This window comes from Corvus cornix, chromosome 17 (genome assembly GCF_000738735.6).
Source record: "Corvus cornix cornix isolate S_Up_H32 chromosome 17, ASM73873v5, whole genome shotgun sequence".
NCBI classification, from domain to species: domain Eukaryota; kingdom Metazoa; phylum Chordata; class Aves; order Passeriformes; family Corvidae; genus Corvus; species Corvus cornix.
The window spans coordinates 977,167-993,736 of record NC_046346.1 but is presented as its reverse complement, the minus strand read 5'-3'; the positions used below and the strand labels follow the sequence as shown (position 1 = coordinate 993,736).

Below are 16,570 nucleotides of genomic sequence, written 5' to 3'. Positions count from 1 at the left end.
TCTCATTTTAAAAAGCAGCGAGTACTGGAAAGAAAAGAGGAGAAATGCTGCACTGGAGGAATGGCCAGTGCCATCTCACTCTGCTCTCCCTTTCCAGTAATGAAATCCCAAACTCACGGTCTTATTCCACCCTGATTCTGTTTCTGCCCAAGCAGAGTACAATCAAAAGAAAATCCCCAGAAATCATCAGCTGCTCCTTCTCGGCTCGGTATAAATCAAGAGCGTGCAGCTGATGAAACCCATCACCCTTCCCCTGCCTGGGACACATCTCCATTTGCATATCAAAAACTCATCTGTGAAATGCAACTTCTCCCGGGCAGGGGAGCCCCGGCCCCGCCGCTGCCTCACCCCGACACCAGCCCCGCGCCCCACGGACCCCACGTCTCGGCGGGCGGGAGCTGCCGAGGGACACGGGGCGCTGCGGGACCCGAGCCCCGCTCCATTGTGCGGGACGGGGAGAGGACGGATCCTTCACTCCAGCCAGTTGTTGCACAAAGAGTTTGGAACAAAAGCCCGCACACCAAAATGTGCCCGATGGCCGGGACCGCAGCTGGGGACAGGCACGAGGGTCTCGGTCGCGCTGCCCACGCTCACAGACCTACTCCGAGTTTAGTCGCTCTCCCAAGTGATCAACTTTCGCTGATCCAATTTTAGCAAAATAAAGCTCCCTGCCCTCGCTCCGGCGCGGCCGCACGCTCTGAATTAACGACTGGGTTAGACTGGGGTGGGTTTTTTTTTAATTGATACATTACAAAGCGGTAAGATGAGGACCTGACTTACCTGCCCTAAAACCTACTCTCCTGGCCCTGCTGAAGCTGTCTAGATGTGCAACCACTGAGAACGATGCCAAATTAAGAAAATCTGAAACTAACCCCACCTCCAGCAGTCCGGGCTGCGGGAGCAGGGCCTGGGCACGACTGAAACAGTGACTTGTTCAACGTGTGTTACCAAACACGCAATGTTCTCTCCTGAAATATTTCATTCTTATTCTTAAGATGAGCTTTACCGCTATCTTCAGTCACAGAGACGAAAAAAAGGCTGCAAATACCGGGGGGGGCAGCGCCGGTGCCGGGAGGGTGGGCGCGCGCTACCGAGCGCCTCCGTGACCCCGATACTATCCATAATTAACAATACCAAAAAAAGCTCCTCCAGATGGTCGGAGGGATTAGGAAGTTTAAAATATAAACAAATTAAGCCACAAAACAAACTAATGCCCTTTTTTTTTTTTTTTTTTTAAATTGCATAATCCCGCTCGCAGCCCAAGGCTACACTGCCCGGCCCCCGCGCCCCGGGAGCCCTGAAAAGGCAGGAAAAGGGGAAAGCCCGCACGGCTCCTTCTCCCGGCAGTCCCGCAGCCCGCGGTCCGAGCCCCGCACGCCGCAGCCCGCGGGCGCCGGGACGGGCGGCCCCGGGCCCGCGCAGCCTCCGGCGGCACCGCCCGGACAAAGGCCCGGCCCCGCTCACCTTCCATGCAGGTCGAGTCCCGCTTCATCCCCGGCCGGCTCCTAGGGCCGCCTCATGGCGGCGGCGGGCGGGCAGCCCGGCTCGGCCATCGCCGCCGCCGCGGGCCGCCCTATGCTAACGACGTGATGTCAGCGCCGCCCCCGCCGCACCGGCCCGCGGGGGGCCGCGCCCCCGCCCGCCCCGCCGAGACACCGAGCGAGACACCGAGCGAGACACCGAGCGAGACACCGAGCGAGACACCGAGCGAGACACCGAGCGAGACACCGGCTGACAAACTGATCGTCTGGCCGACAGACTGAGCGACAGACCGACCGACCGACCGACTGACTGACCGACCGACCGACTGACCGACTGACAGACCGACTGACCGCTGCCCCTGCCACGAGGCATAGCCTGGGCAGTTGCCACGAGCCATCAGACACTGGCCATCACCACCAACCACTGGCCATTTGCCACCAGCCGTTGGCCACCAGCCATTGGCCACCAGCCATTATCACTGGCCACCACTTTGCGCAGTCCTTTCACCAACTTCCCAGGGAACGTGAGAGAGCTGTTCACTGCGGTGTGAAACAGGAACCACCAACACACGCATCAACAACATCCAGGGATCCCCAGTATGAAAATACAGGTTGCCCAGAGCAGCTGTGGCTGCCCCATCCCTGAAGTGTTCAAGGTGAGGTTGAACAGGGCTTGGAGCAACCTGGCCCAGTGGAAGGTGTCACTGCCCATGGGAGGGTGTGGAAGAAGATGAGCTTTAAGGTCATTTCCAACCCAAATCATTCTGAGATTTTGTGACTCTATGAAAATTATTTCTTTGAACTGATAACAAGTATTGGCAAAAAACTTATGTTTAGTTTTGATCACCAGTGAAAAGCAGTACAGACACAGGCAGTACCAGCCAACAGGCACAGCTCACAATGCTCAGGCCAGTGCCCTCAAGGAAGCCACTTCCCATGCCCAGGCCTGGCAGAGCACTGTGAACATGGACTGAGACTCCCAGTTCCCCCAGGACTGGGAATTCGGGTGCTGCCTTGGTGGTGGTCACTATGGGGCAGGGGACTGGAGTCCTCCTCACAGGGGTCTGCACAAGTGGGATGCTGGAGTTAAAATGGAACACAGTAAATCCATGACTGATTTAGCTGCCCACCTCAAAACAGGTACCACTAGGCAGCACTGATCGTGGTGAGCCCTTTGTCAGACACAGACATGTATGTCTGCACCAGAAAATGCTTTCATGAAGCTCTTCTGCCCCTTCATCTCCCCCTGGGATGAACTCAGCCTGGGCTACAGTGTGTCCTTAGTGCCCAATAAACTGTCCTGGTGCTCAGCTGTGCTTGACCAGCCCAAACCAACACTCACCACACCACAGCATTTAAGGGAAGGCTCAAGAGCATTTCTGCTGATGCCCAATCCAGGCTGTCCTCCAGATGTCTGGATGTCTTAAAAGCCAGAGTTTGCTTCTGTTCCTCATCCTGAGGACCGCAGTGCCCAACCGCGCTCTGAGAAATGGCTGGCTTAGAATAAACAAGGCACAGAGGCAACAAAAGAGGTCATATTTCACTCCATCCCAAGCCTGAAATTTCATTGCTTTCTGGTGACATCCAGCAATGCGAGTAACCTCGTGTGCATGCAGGGCAGAGCTCAGTGGTGTCCTGGCAGCCTGGGCACCCTGCTCCGGCTGGGCAGGGGATCTGCGGCTTGGGCAGGGGATCCGGCCACCAACCCCAACCCTTCTGTGATTCTCTCTACTCATAATCCTGTTTTTAACCCAGCATTTCTGCACAGCAGGTGCATTTGCAGGGGCAAACTGTCACAAGCCCGCCCCGCACTGCTTTGCTGATGCTGTAAATCTGCGCAGTTCCGTGTCAGTCCTTGAGACCCTCATGGGACTGACCTCTCCTTTTTCACCGCGGCAGTCACCAAACCCGGGCTGGGTGAGGAGCGGTGCCACTGCCCTCGCAGTGCATGGCCAAGGTAAGCCAGCCCTGGCTGCACTATTGACACAGCTGTTTGCAATTGTGCTGCTCCCAAAGCTCCACATTCTTCATCCCATGTGAGCCCTTCGCTGGCTCCCGGCACCCCTTGGAGAAGTGTGACCAGAATGCAGAATGCTTATTTTGTAAAGCTGCAGCGTGGTGTGGACACAGCAGGCTGAAATAAAGCAACTTAATCTTGAGATAACACAAAGTTGCTCCCACAACTGCTGTTACGACCCAAAACACAGATACACCAAAAAAATCCCAAAACAAACCCAAAAAAAACCCCTCCTAATTCTGAAACTGCAGTTACAGACAAAACCTGCCTGGGAAAAATGATAATTGCCCAAACAACCCAAATCTTCCGAATTATTCACTACTCACATTAAATACACGTCAATTTATCCATAACAAATCCTTACAGGCAGAAAATAATTACAGAGATCTGAAAGTGTTCTGTAAAATCAGAGGCCAACTGGGAATGGGCAGAGGGCAGGCAAAGACCGGAAAAATGAGTTCTGTTGTCTGACCCAAACAGCCTTGCAGCAGGTCTGGGCAAAGGAAGAAGAAAGTAGCTGGTTCTTATTTGAGCCTGGATCAGCCAATTCCCACCCCAGACAGAAAAACCTGATGCTGCTGTAACCAACATCTAAGATTTTAGAATGACACCAGTTCGTAACAGAAAAAGCCAAAAGCATTGCCAAAAAGTGGGCAAGTGCCACTGCTGCCTGCAAGGGATTTATTGTCCTGATGTTAAAGCCATAAGGGACAAGCACAGGAAGCAAGAGGAGGTACTGCTCCTCTCCCCGGGTGCTCCCTGGTCATGTGCCGTGAGACCACCATTCCAAGGGGAAGGAATTCTCAAAAGATGTGACTTTTTCAGAAATACGGAGACAAACTGGTGTCATGAGCCAGTACCAAAATGGATAGAACAGTGCCAGTCCACCCCAGCACAGGTCTCCCAGGACACTCTCTGCCAATACCATCACCTGCCACAGCTGATCCCAAAATCTTTGATGAAAACCCCAAATTTGGGCAGAGCAGGGTTGGCAGAGCTGTGTGGCCCCCCAGGACAGGGGCAGCCATTCCTTGAGCTCTTGCTCTCCCACCCACGGCCACAGTTTCATAATTCCCCGTGCTCCAGCGAGGCTTTGCCCATTTTCATGACAATCGGGGCTCTGTTGTGTCCCTGCAGTTTGAGCCATCAGCCCCTTTGTGGCAGGAACAAAGTCCGGGCTGAGGATAACAAAACCCAGCACATCTTGGCGCTGAAGGCAACAAACCCAGGGCTGCCCCCACACCACTGAGCTGGCCACGGACCAAACTACAAGGGGATTTGATTTCAAGCAACAAACAGATCCTAAGGAAATACCCGACTCCTGGCTTAGTTTTCATTTTACCAACGGTGCCGCCGGCAGCACCTCTGCTGTGCAGCGCCTGAGCCCATGCGGGTCAGCAGGCACAGGAACCTGGGGAACGAGACCAAGCATCCGCAAGCAGAACCAACCTGGTTTGCAAATGTAGCTGAATAAACGATAAAAATTCAGATTAACACATCTCAACAGCCTCAGTACTGTGGATGTTACTGCTTTCAGGCACTGCAGTGAGAGAACTGGTTGGAGGTAAACACAGCGTGTACTTTCCCCAAAAGGTCTATTCCACTCACGATGCATGCAGTTATTTCAGAGAAAATTTTTTTAATTAATATAAAATTGCTTAGAGGAGCTATGGAAGGAACTGCAAAGAATGATAATAAACATCCACCTGATGTCTGAGCTGTTCTGTGATAATGGTTTAACAACAGATCGGGTAATTCCTCTCCTCCCTGGTGTTAAACATACCAGGAGTGTGGTGTTAATAATTCTAGTCAAGGTGGTCACTTGGCGCACATAAAATTAAGCAATTTTCTCCTTCTTACTAGTTTGATAGGTCATTGTATAAATTGAACCCTTCTATCAATTTCCGGTTTTATCTGTTTATTTATATTTTTATTCGCCTGGCTACCGAATTTGCCGTCCCAGTCAATTGAGCAGTTACAAGCAGCGTTTCATTGCACCTCGCTTGGTGGGTGACAAACTGCAGAAAGCAGCTCTGTGTAACAGAGGAAAAGGCAGGGGGGAGGTTAAGGGCTCCTCAGAGAGGTCGCCTTCAGAGGAAAAAAGGAAAACAAATGGGATTGTAGGCATGAGAAGTATATGGCTTTACTGCCTTAGTGGGAAAGTACAAGAAAGGAGAATTGCAAAGGGAGAAGCTTTACATTTCTATGAGGAGGCAATCGAGCTCCATTCCCTTCCTATGGGATGGCTCCATCCATTCTGAGAGTGCATCTCCTGTAACTCCCAGTAACCAAAACAGGTCGCACAGCATTAGATCATACTGGAAAACACGGGGAAGTCCTTGGGCTCGGCCCCTGTTACCAGCGAGAGCCTCCCAGAGCCCCGAGCACTGCATGGCTGGAGCAACAGCCGGCCCAGGGCAAGATCCGACCCTTGCACCTCCTCCTGTGGGCAGTTGTTTCTGCCAGGGGTCGATATTCAGGCACAGAGCCCACAGCAGGTGCAGCAGCGGGGCTTTGTCCCGGCGTGTCCCACCTACAGAAACAGCGCACCCATCAGCCAGCACGGGCACAAATGAGCCCAAATCTCTTCATCCAAACCTGGGCAGAAATGATGTTTAGCAGGATGCAGGAACAGAGGAGAGGCCTGTAGGCCAGGAGGCAGAGAGTATCTCTCAGGTTTGAAGAGGTGGGAAAAGTTCTGTGCATTAAAGTGATAAACTGAAAAGCCAAAAGATGATTTTATGCCTGACTTACACAAACTGTGATAACACAGCTACTCCAGTCTGCTGCAGTTGCTGGTGTTTTTAATAATAGCAACAACAGACCAAGTTTGTTATTCTAACTGTAGTTATTATAATTCTGGACAGTATTTACAAATTCCAGCTTGGTGGTGAGCAGCAATTTTTTGAATACCCAGGGAAAAACAAACAGACAGTGAGGACATTTCCTCGAATTTCAGGTCAGATGGCAAAACGAAGAAAAAACCTTCAGAATTACAACTGCAGCCAACACGTTGCTGTGACTGCAGCGGCTTGGGAGCTTCTTTGGATCATTAGGTGCTGGTGAAAGTCCTGTTTGGGAATGTCCTGGCTGCTCCATGCCTCCTACACCCTGGTGAGACTCCAGAAGGATGGGGACGTGGCACATGGTGACAGCACAGAGAGACGCGGGCCATGTGTGGGACGAGGCCGCGATGCCGAGCACAGGCCGAGCATCCCTGTTGTGCAGGGCTGTCACCAGGCACGGAGAAACGCCTGGATTCTGTGGGAAGAGAGAAAACATCGACGGATCCGCATCCTTGGGCTTTACAGCAAGTGTAACACGTGCTACGCTGCAGGGTTCCTGTGGGGTCAGCGGCCACGGGCCCGGCCCCCGCTCGGTGTCCCCGCGGGTCCGTGCGGCCGGCGCTGGACGGGAGAGGGCAGCAGCCGACCGAGGACACGGCGAGCGGCACGGCGGGGGCGGACACACCGGGAACGGGGGCGGGCACACCGGGAACGGGGCCGGGCACACCGGGAGCGGGGCTGGACACACCGGGAGCGGGGGTGGCACACCGGGAACGGGGGGTGGCACACCGGGAACGGGGCCGGACACACCGGGAGCGGGGGTGGCACACCGGGAACGGGGCTGGGCACACCGGGAACGGGGCCGGGCACACCGGGAGCGGGGCCGGGCACACCGGGAGCGGGGCTGGACACACCGGGAGCGGGGGTGGCACACCGGGAGCGGGGCCGGGCACACCCGGAACGGGGCCGGACACACCGGGAGCGGGGGTGGCACACCGGGAACGGGGCTGGGCACACCCGGAACGGGGCCGGGCACACCGGGAACGGGGCCGGGCACGCCGGGAACGGGGGCGGGCACACCGGGAACGGGGCTGGGCACACCGGGAACGGGGGCGGGCACACCGGGAACGGGGCCGGGCACACCCGGAACGGGGGCGGGCACACCGGGAGCGGGGCCGGGCACACCCGGAACGGGGGCGGGCACACCGGGAACGGGGCCGGGCACACCGGGAGCGGGGCCGGGCACACCGGGAACGGGGCCGGGCACACCGGGAACGGGGCCGGGCACACCGGGAACGGGGCCGGGCACACCCGGAATCACACCCGGCTCTGCCCAGGGCCGCCTCAGCCGCTCCGCGGAGCGAGCACGACACCGATGCGGATCCGGTTTCAGCACCAGCTTTTGTTGTCCTCGCAAGGCGCCCGCTCCGGCGCCGGCGCTGCCCCGAGCAGCTCCGCAGCATCCTCCCCTCCCGGGTGCCGCAGGGCACCGAGGCACTAAAGAGTCCCGCTCACGGGCTGGATGGCACTTCGGGTTTAATTTTCTTGCAATTAACTGTTCTGTCAGTAGGAGTAGCTATTTAAAATGTCCCTTTCCGCCCCCAATCATCTTTGAGTATTCAATTTAACTTGTTGAAGTTTGTAATCCTATTTTCCCTTTTTACAAAAAAAAAAGGAAAAACTGATCAGAAATGTCCTCCCAAAATTTACAAAAGTGGAAATAAAATTATGGAGGAAGTACCTGTCATACCCTGACAATACCCCCAGATTTCCTCTTTGTATCCATGTAACCAGCCAATAATACATCCATGCAGCAAACAGCATATTCCACTGAAAAAACCACATCACCCAAACTCCCAGCTTCTGTCAAGAACCTCCTGCCAACACCTCAGCTTGGAGACTGAGTGATTTACCATCTACAACTATCTATAAACAACAATTACTTCTTAAGATGAATTCAAGCTTAAATGAAATCATGAAATGTCAAAATCTATGGAAAATATATTTATTAGAAAGGCAAGGGCAACTGAAGAAAGAGAAGGTGGCACTGGCATGGGACAACAGCACAGGAGAAATCCCCAAACTCAAAAAATCCTTGTGTAAATTCAGCTTCCTTTCTAGAGGGCCTCAAAGCAGCAAGGAAAGGCAACCAGCATGGAGGGTGGCACAGTGACACACCTGGCCCTGTTTTAGGGGGATAAGGGCCCCTAATTTGTCTCGGGCTCTGCATCCCCTTTCTCTGTCCAGCCATAACCTGAAGTGCCCAGCTCAAAGATGCAGAGGGGGCTCCTCTAGAAAAATGCTTTCATCATTTTAAGTTTCTGCTATTGCAGATGTGAGGAAAATGTCCCCATGAGCTACACAGGTTGTCCTGGCTGCAAAGTCGAATCTTTGTGTGTACAGCAGGTTGTGTGGTTCCAGCATAACACTGCAGAGGAGAATGGTGCTTGGGAAGTTACATCTTTGCATCCTGTCCAGTGCTTTGGGCCAGCCTGGAGATCTGGGGCATTTCTGCACTGCTCTCCCCTCCTACTAATAATGGTTCCAATTCTGAACAGGGCAAGAGCTGAATCCTGAAAAAATACATGTTACCTCCCTGTCTTCCTTCTGCTAAACCCGATCCTCATCCTTTCCTTCTGATAAACTGGATAATTTATACGTCACCTGTACCAGCAGCTCCCAGGCCCAGATACCACCCACCCCAGTTAGCACGAGGTTCCAAATTAAGATGTACGTGACTGCAAAGAGCCAATTTTATTAGACTAACACTAGGGGAAAAAATCTTCCATCCTCCTCTCATTCGTGAAGCCACACAGGGCAAACTATTCCCATGCCTATTCCTGACAGGGAGCGAGGCTGCCCCAGCACGGGGGCTGCTGCTTTGGGTGTAAAGGCTGAATCGAACATGCAGTATTTAAGACAATTAGGTTTTCAAAGAAACTACACTAAACATTTCTTTCATGTGTAATCAAATTATGTTAAAGCAAACCTCATAATTTAAACCATTCCATTGGTCAGCTCCTATTTGTTTTCCCTGCACCCTCATTTTTGCTCCAGATCTGTCACATTACATTAACACCTTTCCTACTCACTGCCTACAGAAATAACAGCCTTCGACATGCCTGCACAATCCATTTGTCCTGCTCTAATTACTTTTTGACATAGCCTCTTCTGCTGTTATCTTGCCTTTTCTGACCTCTGCCTGTATTAAAGCCATTTAAAACAATCTTTAAACTCGGTATTTATTGTGATGTGTCTTACATGATACTGCTGGAGTATCAGGCAGCAACATTTTGTAAATCAAATATTTAAATCTATGGTAATACGATAATGTACTTGAGGAGGAAAGCTACTGCATAGTGGTAAGAGCTACAACTGGCTGCTCGTAACACAAGCCCCCAGGACTGCAGCACATTTTCAGGATGAAATTCCTATAGTCATAAAACTGTTCTACATAAGGAAGCTGCTCAAATCTGCTCTTCTGTGTACTAGGAATTTCCCTTAAATTCACAAATGGGGAGGAAAGCAGGAGAAACTGAGAAAAGTGGTCATCCTGCACAAGAGAGCCCAAACAACCTCCAGACAAACTGAGCAGACAGGAAGAGGATCAGGCAGGGTGCACTGACAATGTAACCCATGACAAATCATACTCTTCTTCAAACCCACAGAAGAAACCATGAATCTCTAATCCCAATATCCCTCTGTTTTCATCAAGCCCATTCAAAAACTGTGCCCTCATTTTCTTTTGTGGTGATTCACAGAAGATGAGCCTCTAATTACCAGCTACTTCCCCAGCTGAAGCAGCGGAGGATCTGCTCTGTGCCAAGTGTCTGCTTTGGAGTCAAGAACTTTTCCACATGGTGGAACTAATTTTTTGGATATCAAGTTGATCCCAATGTACGGATGTCTCACGATACAGTCTAACTACATCTTTACATGCTATTTTCCACATGATCCAGTCTCGTGCTAACTTAATTGGTATCTAGTCAATATTTTACTCACATTTAAAGAGATTCCTCCAACCTACATTTGGTCTGGTTCATTTACAGGGTAATTATCCAGCTCACACCAAGTCTGGCCTTCTAGATCCAACCAGTGCAGACACAGGCACAGCTCTGCTGGGAAAGCACAGCTCTACACTTTGTCTTCCAGACGACAGCACTATAAAACCAACGGGGGACAAAACCAGACTCAATTAAAATACATTAAATGCAATGCAACAATTCTAGGATTTGTCATAGACATTTTATTTCTCTGAATTCCTCTGACTGTGTCCTCAGGACATTAAATCCCATGAATGCTGTGGAAAGCTCTTCCCACAACACTTCCCTATGCTCATTTTTATTTTCCTCTTTCTCTTTCCTGTCAGCAGCCCTGACCACAAACCTCAGCCTCATTAAGGCATCTAAACAGAGAAGGGATCCATGGCTGCACAACCAGGCCAGTCTGCTGGAAAAGCAGGAGTGTGAGACAATGCTGTGCTGGAGCACAGCTGATGGAAAGGTTTTTCAGCGATGGCTTTTGGCAGGACATTCAACAGCAGGAGTGGGTAATGCCCACAGGAATTGCTGAAACAGTGAGGATTTAGGGAACCAAAAGCAACAGATACCAGTCCTGGAACCAAGGCCACAGAGATCCCCAAATTTCGTGCCTCGTGAGTGAAGAGGCTCCAAGCTCCTCTGTACGGTGGCACAGAGCAGCATCTCTTCCCAGCCGGCTGCAGAGCAGTTGCCGGCGGAAGTCGGGGGCTTAATTCCTTGTGCAGGAGCCTCGTGCTTGGAGGAGACCCATGCTAGGACTGTGATCAGTTCTTAACAGATGCCTCTAAATTGCCTGCTGGAGGAATCCACCTCTCCCCGTGACTGCCCGGGGACGCGGCCCCCGAATTAGGGGGGTTGATTTCCCCTCATTAAGCCTGTCCTGAGCTGCTCTCTGCGGGAACCGTCCTCGCCACAGCTCCCACTGCAGCTCCAGAGAAACCCTGGAACTCCACGGAACCCCTGCTACTGCCCTGGTTTTCCTGGCTTTGGGAATGTGAAAATGGCAGATTAGCTAAACCAAACAAATTCTCCCGGTTGCTCTTGGGGCCGAGGAGCGGGTGCAGCCGAGGCCCCACTCACAGCACGTCTGTGTGTGCAGGACAGACAGACAGACAGACAGAGCTGCCCTGCTCTCTGCGGCCTCGCTGGCTGCCGACCACGGCCATAAATCCTTCCCAACGCAGCACAGCGGGTTTAGCCAGAGGGATCCTCTGCAACACGAGGTGCTGCAAGAAATGTGAGAGGGTTTGAGAGGAAACATGTAAGATTCAGATTTGAAATTAAAATGATCTGCCCCAACAACAACGCCTGGATTTCTGCATTAAATTTTTGACATTCCAATGGCATGATATGTTCGTGTTGCTCACCCAAGATAATCCCACGCATTTTTTCAGAAGTTAAAAATTAAAATCTGCATTAGGGTTTTTATCATATATCTTGAAAACAAGGCAAATAGAAAACTCCCAGTGCTCACCACCAGGCATCTTATCAGCAGAAACTACGGGGCTCTTTGTGCTGTGCTGTGATGACTTTGCAGCACACGTACTCCTGAAAACAGCCCCTGCTACTCACAGGAGAGACACCCTGGATGCTCAGATCCACGGATCTCACCGCGAGGTGCCACACCGTGTGTCAGAACAGCCCAAATCACACTGAGCAAGTTCCTATGCCAAATTTAGCAAACTGCACTTGGACTACGTCTATAGGAGCAAAATAAGATGTTAGATAAGGGCCACACCGGGGTTATGTACACTCAGTATTTGGTTAAATCAGGAATTAGACTTACGAATTCTAGAGACATGAGTGTCACTTAACAAAACAGAACATAAATACCCACAGAGCAGTGACCCTCTTCTTTAAAGCAAAAGACATCCAGCTTTTCCCGTGTGAGTCTTGCCAAAGACTAATTACATTATTGCTTGTTATTTGTAACAAAACATAAACATTTTCCTTATGCCCTGAGACAGCAATCACAGAGGAATCCATACACCCTCACCTCGAGACACACTGTCGTGTAGGGATACAAAGCTCTCTGATCTAGTCTCATCCACCCACTAAATTGCTCCAAAGTTTGCTTGCACATATTCTCTGCAAGTCCAGGGACAAGCTGCTTTCTGCACTGGCAATACAGCGAGCAGGGTGACAGTCTAACATGGTGTCCTGCTGAGATCCAAGAATAGCAATGCCTTAAAAGGCAGCGATGTTGAGATCACAAGGAAAAGAGAATTAGGGCACAGCTGTGGAGTTCTGTAGGCTAAAACATAGACTCAATATGTCAGAGAAAATTAAATCACAGAGCTACATGTAATTTCTAGTCTCATTTGGAACTTTGCTGTAGCTGTGCAGAATTTGTGCTTGGGTCATACATGTGAGTCACCGCGTTTCTGCACACAGAAATAAAGCATGGAATTAATTTTAAAAGAAAAAACAAAGGGGTTGTGTGGCACAGTAACACAAAGAGCTATGTTTGGAAGGATGTGTACATGCTACCGCAGCTCACACACACTTCTGTGGGCAGGTCTGGGGGACAGACAGCAAAGCCCCAGCCCCACCTCAGGTGACACAGCCTCACCTGCAGCATAAAACAAACTGACCTGACGGATCTGAAAAATGCCTGTTTTCCTGTGGTTGTCAGATAAGTGAAAAGGACCCTTCCTCAAAATTGAAGGTATCAAAACTGATAACAAACTTTAGCATAGGCTTTTCCCCTTGAAGAAGTGATGTCACATTTTTCAGATCAGTATCTAGATATAAATTTCCCAGTATTTCTTTATCCTTGAAGGCCAGTACCAGCTCTTCTTCTGAAAGCATTCAATATCCAACAGAATACAGTCCATTATCCTCTGCCAGTATCTACTATTGCAATCTGTGTCCAACTAATGAATTTTTGGGATGTCAGGGTCCGTGCCTGTCGGTGCAAGAGCTGTGCCTTGAGCCAGGAACTTGGTGCCTTCCCCAGTGTCTTCTGCCCAGCTCCAGACAAGCCTCCAGAAGGCAGCACAGCAGAGACCAGCACAGAGTGGTTTGATGGTGAGAAGTGTGGGTTCCATGGGAGTCCCTGGATGAAAAGCTGGCCTTTAGGCAGAGCAGGAAGGGCTCTCCTGGCCAAACCTGGACCCAGGGAGCAGCTGAGCAGTGCCTCACACGCACAAGAGACCAGGCTTTACCTGACCAGCAGACCAAAATTCTCTCTTTAAAAGGCTCTGAAGGCCAGGGACAGATAAGAGAGAAGACGGAGGAGATAAAGCAGTTGGCAACAAGGGAGCAAAGGACTGATTGGGATGAGGTGTAGATGGCCAGGCTTTCCTAAATCCCTGGTACTTGAGCACTACAGTGGTACAGAACAGCAAGAAAACAGAGGTTGGAAGCTGCACGTAACTAGGACTGTGTTTAGCTAAGTGTATTTCCTGTGGAGCTCACAGAGCACGGTGCACTCAAAGCTGGTCTGTTGCCATCAGCCATCCTTTGTCCCTAAAGAGGTAAATAATACCTCTGATTTGTATATAAAGTTCAATAGCTGCTAATGGTTATGCTTGAGCTGCACACGGAGCTGTGGACTGACATCTCCAGGAGTCAATTCCTATGAAGGGATAGTACATTAAAAGATTTTACAAAGGGGGAGAGTTCAGCAGCCAACAGACAGGGAGAGGTGAAAACGAGCCAGGGAGGGACGTGCAGGGGCAGCTCAGTGAGTGTCTGGCTGGGGGACCAGGCTCAGTGGGACAGGAGCTGTCGACCCCTCCAGATGATCATTAAGGTCCATTCCAACCCAAGCTGTTCTGTGGTTGTATGACCCAACTCCTGCTGGAGTTCCAGAGCTGTGCGCACGTGGCACTGCTCGGGAGAAGGAGGAATGCACCGTGATAGACATCACACGGGGAAGGAGATAACACAGGAGTGCAGACGAGCAGGAGGGATGCGTGAATTCAGCCCGCAGCGATGGAGGAGAGCTCTTCTGGAAACCGCCAATACCGGGAAGGGTTAACAGGGCAGTTCCCGAGCACAGGCGCTGCACGCAGGGGCACACGTGCACACCACGATCTAATTAACAGAGAAAATGCCAAATGCAGCAGATGAAATGCTTTTCCCGAGCAGAACTATGTATTACCTACTTTAAGCACAGCCCGGTTCATACATATGCAATGTTCTTCACAAACACCGCACGCGGTGCGGGAAACACTCCCGTAAATGAGGATGCAAAAGGAGGTCACTAATTCTCCTGGAATATCTTTGGGAGCAGGCGGAGGCAGCCCCGCACGCCATCCCTGCCCATCCCGGCCCGGCCGCCGCGGAGCAGCCGCAGCCCCGCGGCCGCTGCCAGCGCCGCTCGCCCTGACCCAGTTTCCCGCAGCATTTCTGCATAGCGACAGAGGTCCGAGCAGGACAAGTGTCACCTCCCAGCCCACGGGATTCTCCATTTCCTACTGCTTCGACTCGATGTGCCCAGCCTTTACACGCAGGTACACACAAGCACGGCATTGCACATAAATGTAAGTAAACACAGGAAGAGAAGGAATTAGAACAACAACAAAAATCCTGTTCTCGTACACAGAATATTCCTCTGAAGTAGATACAGGGCTGTGAGAGTGGCTACATGAATATCCATCCCACGGACCCTCCCTGGGAGAAGCCTGGCAGTTCCATTCTGGCCAAAGCTCTTTTAAAAGGAGTTTGCTCGTTTCTGGCTGGTCTGAGCATTCCTGTTGCCCTGAACCATTCCTGCTTTCACTTCCACCAAAAGGAATCCTATTTATTGAGCCACCCAGAAAATTACAATTCCTTCATTATCCCCAGCCAAAGCTCTGACGCTGTGAGGAAATGCATTTTCCCACCCCAAGCCCCGCACACCCCATGTACTGTCCTATTTCCTACTCCCTCAGCCCCTATGGAATTACAGTGTATTGGCTGCAGATGCACTGGCAGTTCTCATGTCATCTCAAGGCTTTTTCTTTTTAATTTTTTTTTTTTCCTAGGTGAAGCATCTATATTTCCTCTGTTCTGCAATTTTGTGCCGAAACTATAACAAGCCAAAAATCTCTTCAATGGGAAATTTCACAAACGGAGGATTATGACTTCAGCTCCAGAATAAGCAGCAGGAGCAGATGGAACTCTTCAGAAACAATGATTCCATTTTCATGCAAATTTCCTTAGTAGTTAAAAAAAGACGACGAAGAAAAAACCACCAAGATATCAGAATGGTCTCTAAATGGAAGGTTTTTGAATGATGCTAAAAGCAAAGGGCTGGTAGCTCTCCAGAGTCCCAAGCATTTTAGCGGCAGTCAGGGTGAAAAAAAACCATGACAAACTAAACTCAGACTCCGTCCCCACTCAGAGTCAGGATAAGGGAAAGGGAAAATGGAGTGAATGTGTATTTTAGTTTTTATGATTTTCAACATCCTCGGCTTTGTGCTAATGCACACTTCAGAGCTAATTCTTATGCTCTTTAGGAGCACAGCCTTCATTCATGAAGCAGCATGACAAAAATTCTTTATCCACTTGATGACTACAGAAGGTGACAGGCACCGAGAAGCAGCCAGCCACGGGGACCCTGTCAGAGTGCTAACCTGCAGCGCTCCTCCTCGGAGGACAGCGCTCCCCTGATTGCAGGAACACAGACATGCATATTTCATAGCCCAAGTGTGGAAACGGAGCCAATTCTTTTGTTATTAATACTGGCAGCATACCCTAAAAAACAAATAATGCAGAGTTAGCAGACCCTGTTTCTGGCTCTTCTACTGACTTCTTACTCAGTTTTGGTCTTGTGCCGTAATTTCCCCCTTGTGTTTACTCCCCAAGTGAGAGAATTCAAGCTACTCCTTCACTCTCAGCAGGATGAGGACAACTGGCTTTGCACAACAGAGTGTGACTGTGCCACACTGTCGTACCAACCACTGTCCAGCTGTGCATACAGAACACATGCTCACGGTAGTATATGGAATAGTCTGGAAGGCCCAGGGAATTCCACTTTTACAGGCTACTCTTTTAAGCTGAGGTTTTAAAGCCAAGAGGAAATGATACGCACAGAGGAGCAGGATTGCAACAACCCAGTGCAGTTTGTCAGGGCCTCCCCCTGCACACGGACCAGGGGAAGGTGCAGCCAGGCCTCTCCCCGAGCAGAGCTGCAGCCACCAGACACGGGGAGCCAGGACAAATCCAGGTGCCCCTCCTGCCACAGTTCCTCCCTGATGCCACTCCTGATGTTTTGAAGTGAGGCTTCATAAGTGCCTATCAATTCTATCAAACAAT

General features: G+C 50.9%; 1 protein-coding gene across 4 annotated transcripts in view; it reads right to left on the bottom strand.

The window, feature by feature from the left end:
- Nucleotides 1-16,570, bottom strand: part of NR6A1 (nuclear receptor subfamily 6 group A member 1) — a 76,444-nt gene that overhangs the window by 24,314 nt on the left and 35,560 nt on the right. The window contains exon 1 of one of the 4 annotated variants that reach the window (XM_039561666.1): nucleotides 1,465-1,560. The exons of the other annotated variants lie outside the window; for them this stretch is intronic. Within the exon in view, the coding sequence (XP_039417600.1) occupies nucleotides 1,465-1,492 (28 nt within the window). The 5' untranslated portion in view covers nucleotides 1,493-1,560. Of the gene's footprint in view, nucleotides 1-1,464; nucleotides 1,561-16,570 lie in introns of those variants that run through there. 4 annotated transcript variants of the gene reach the window in all.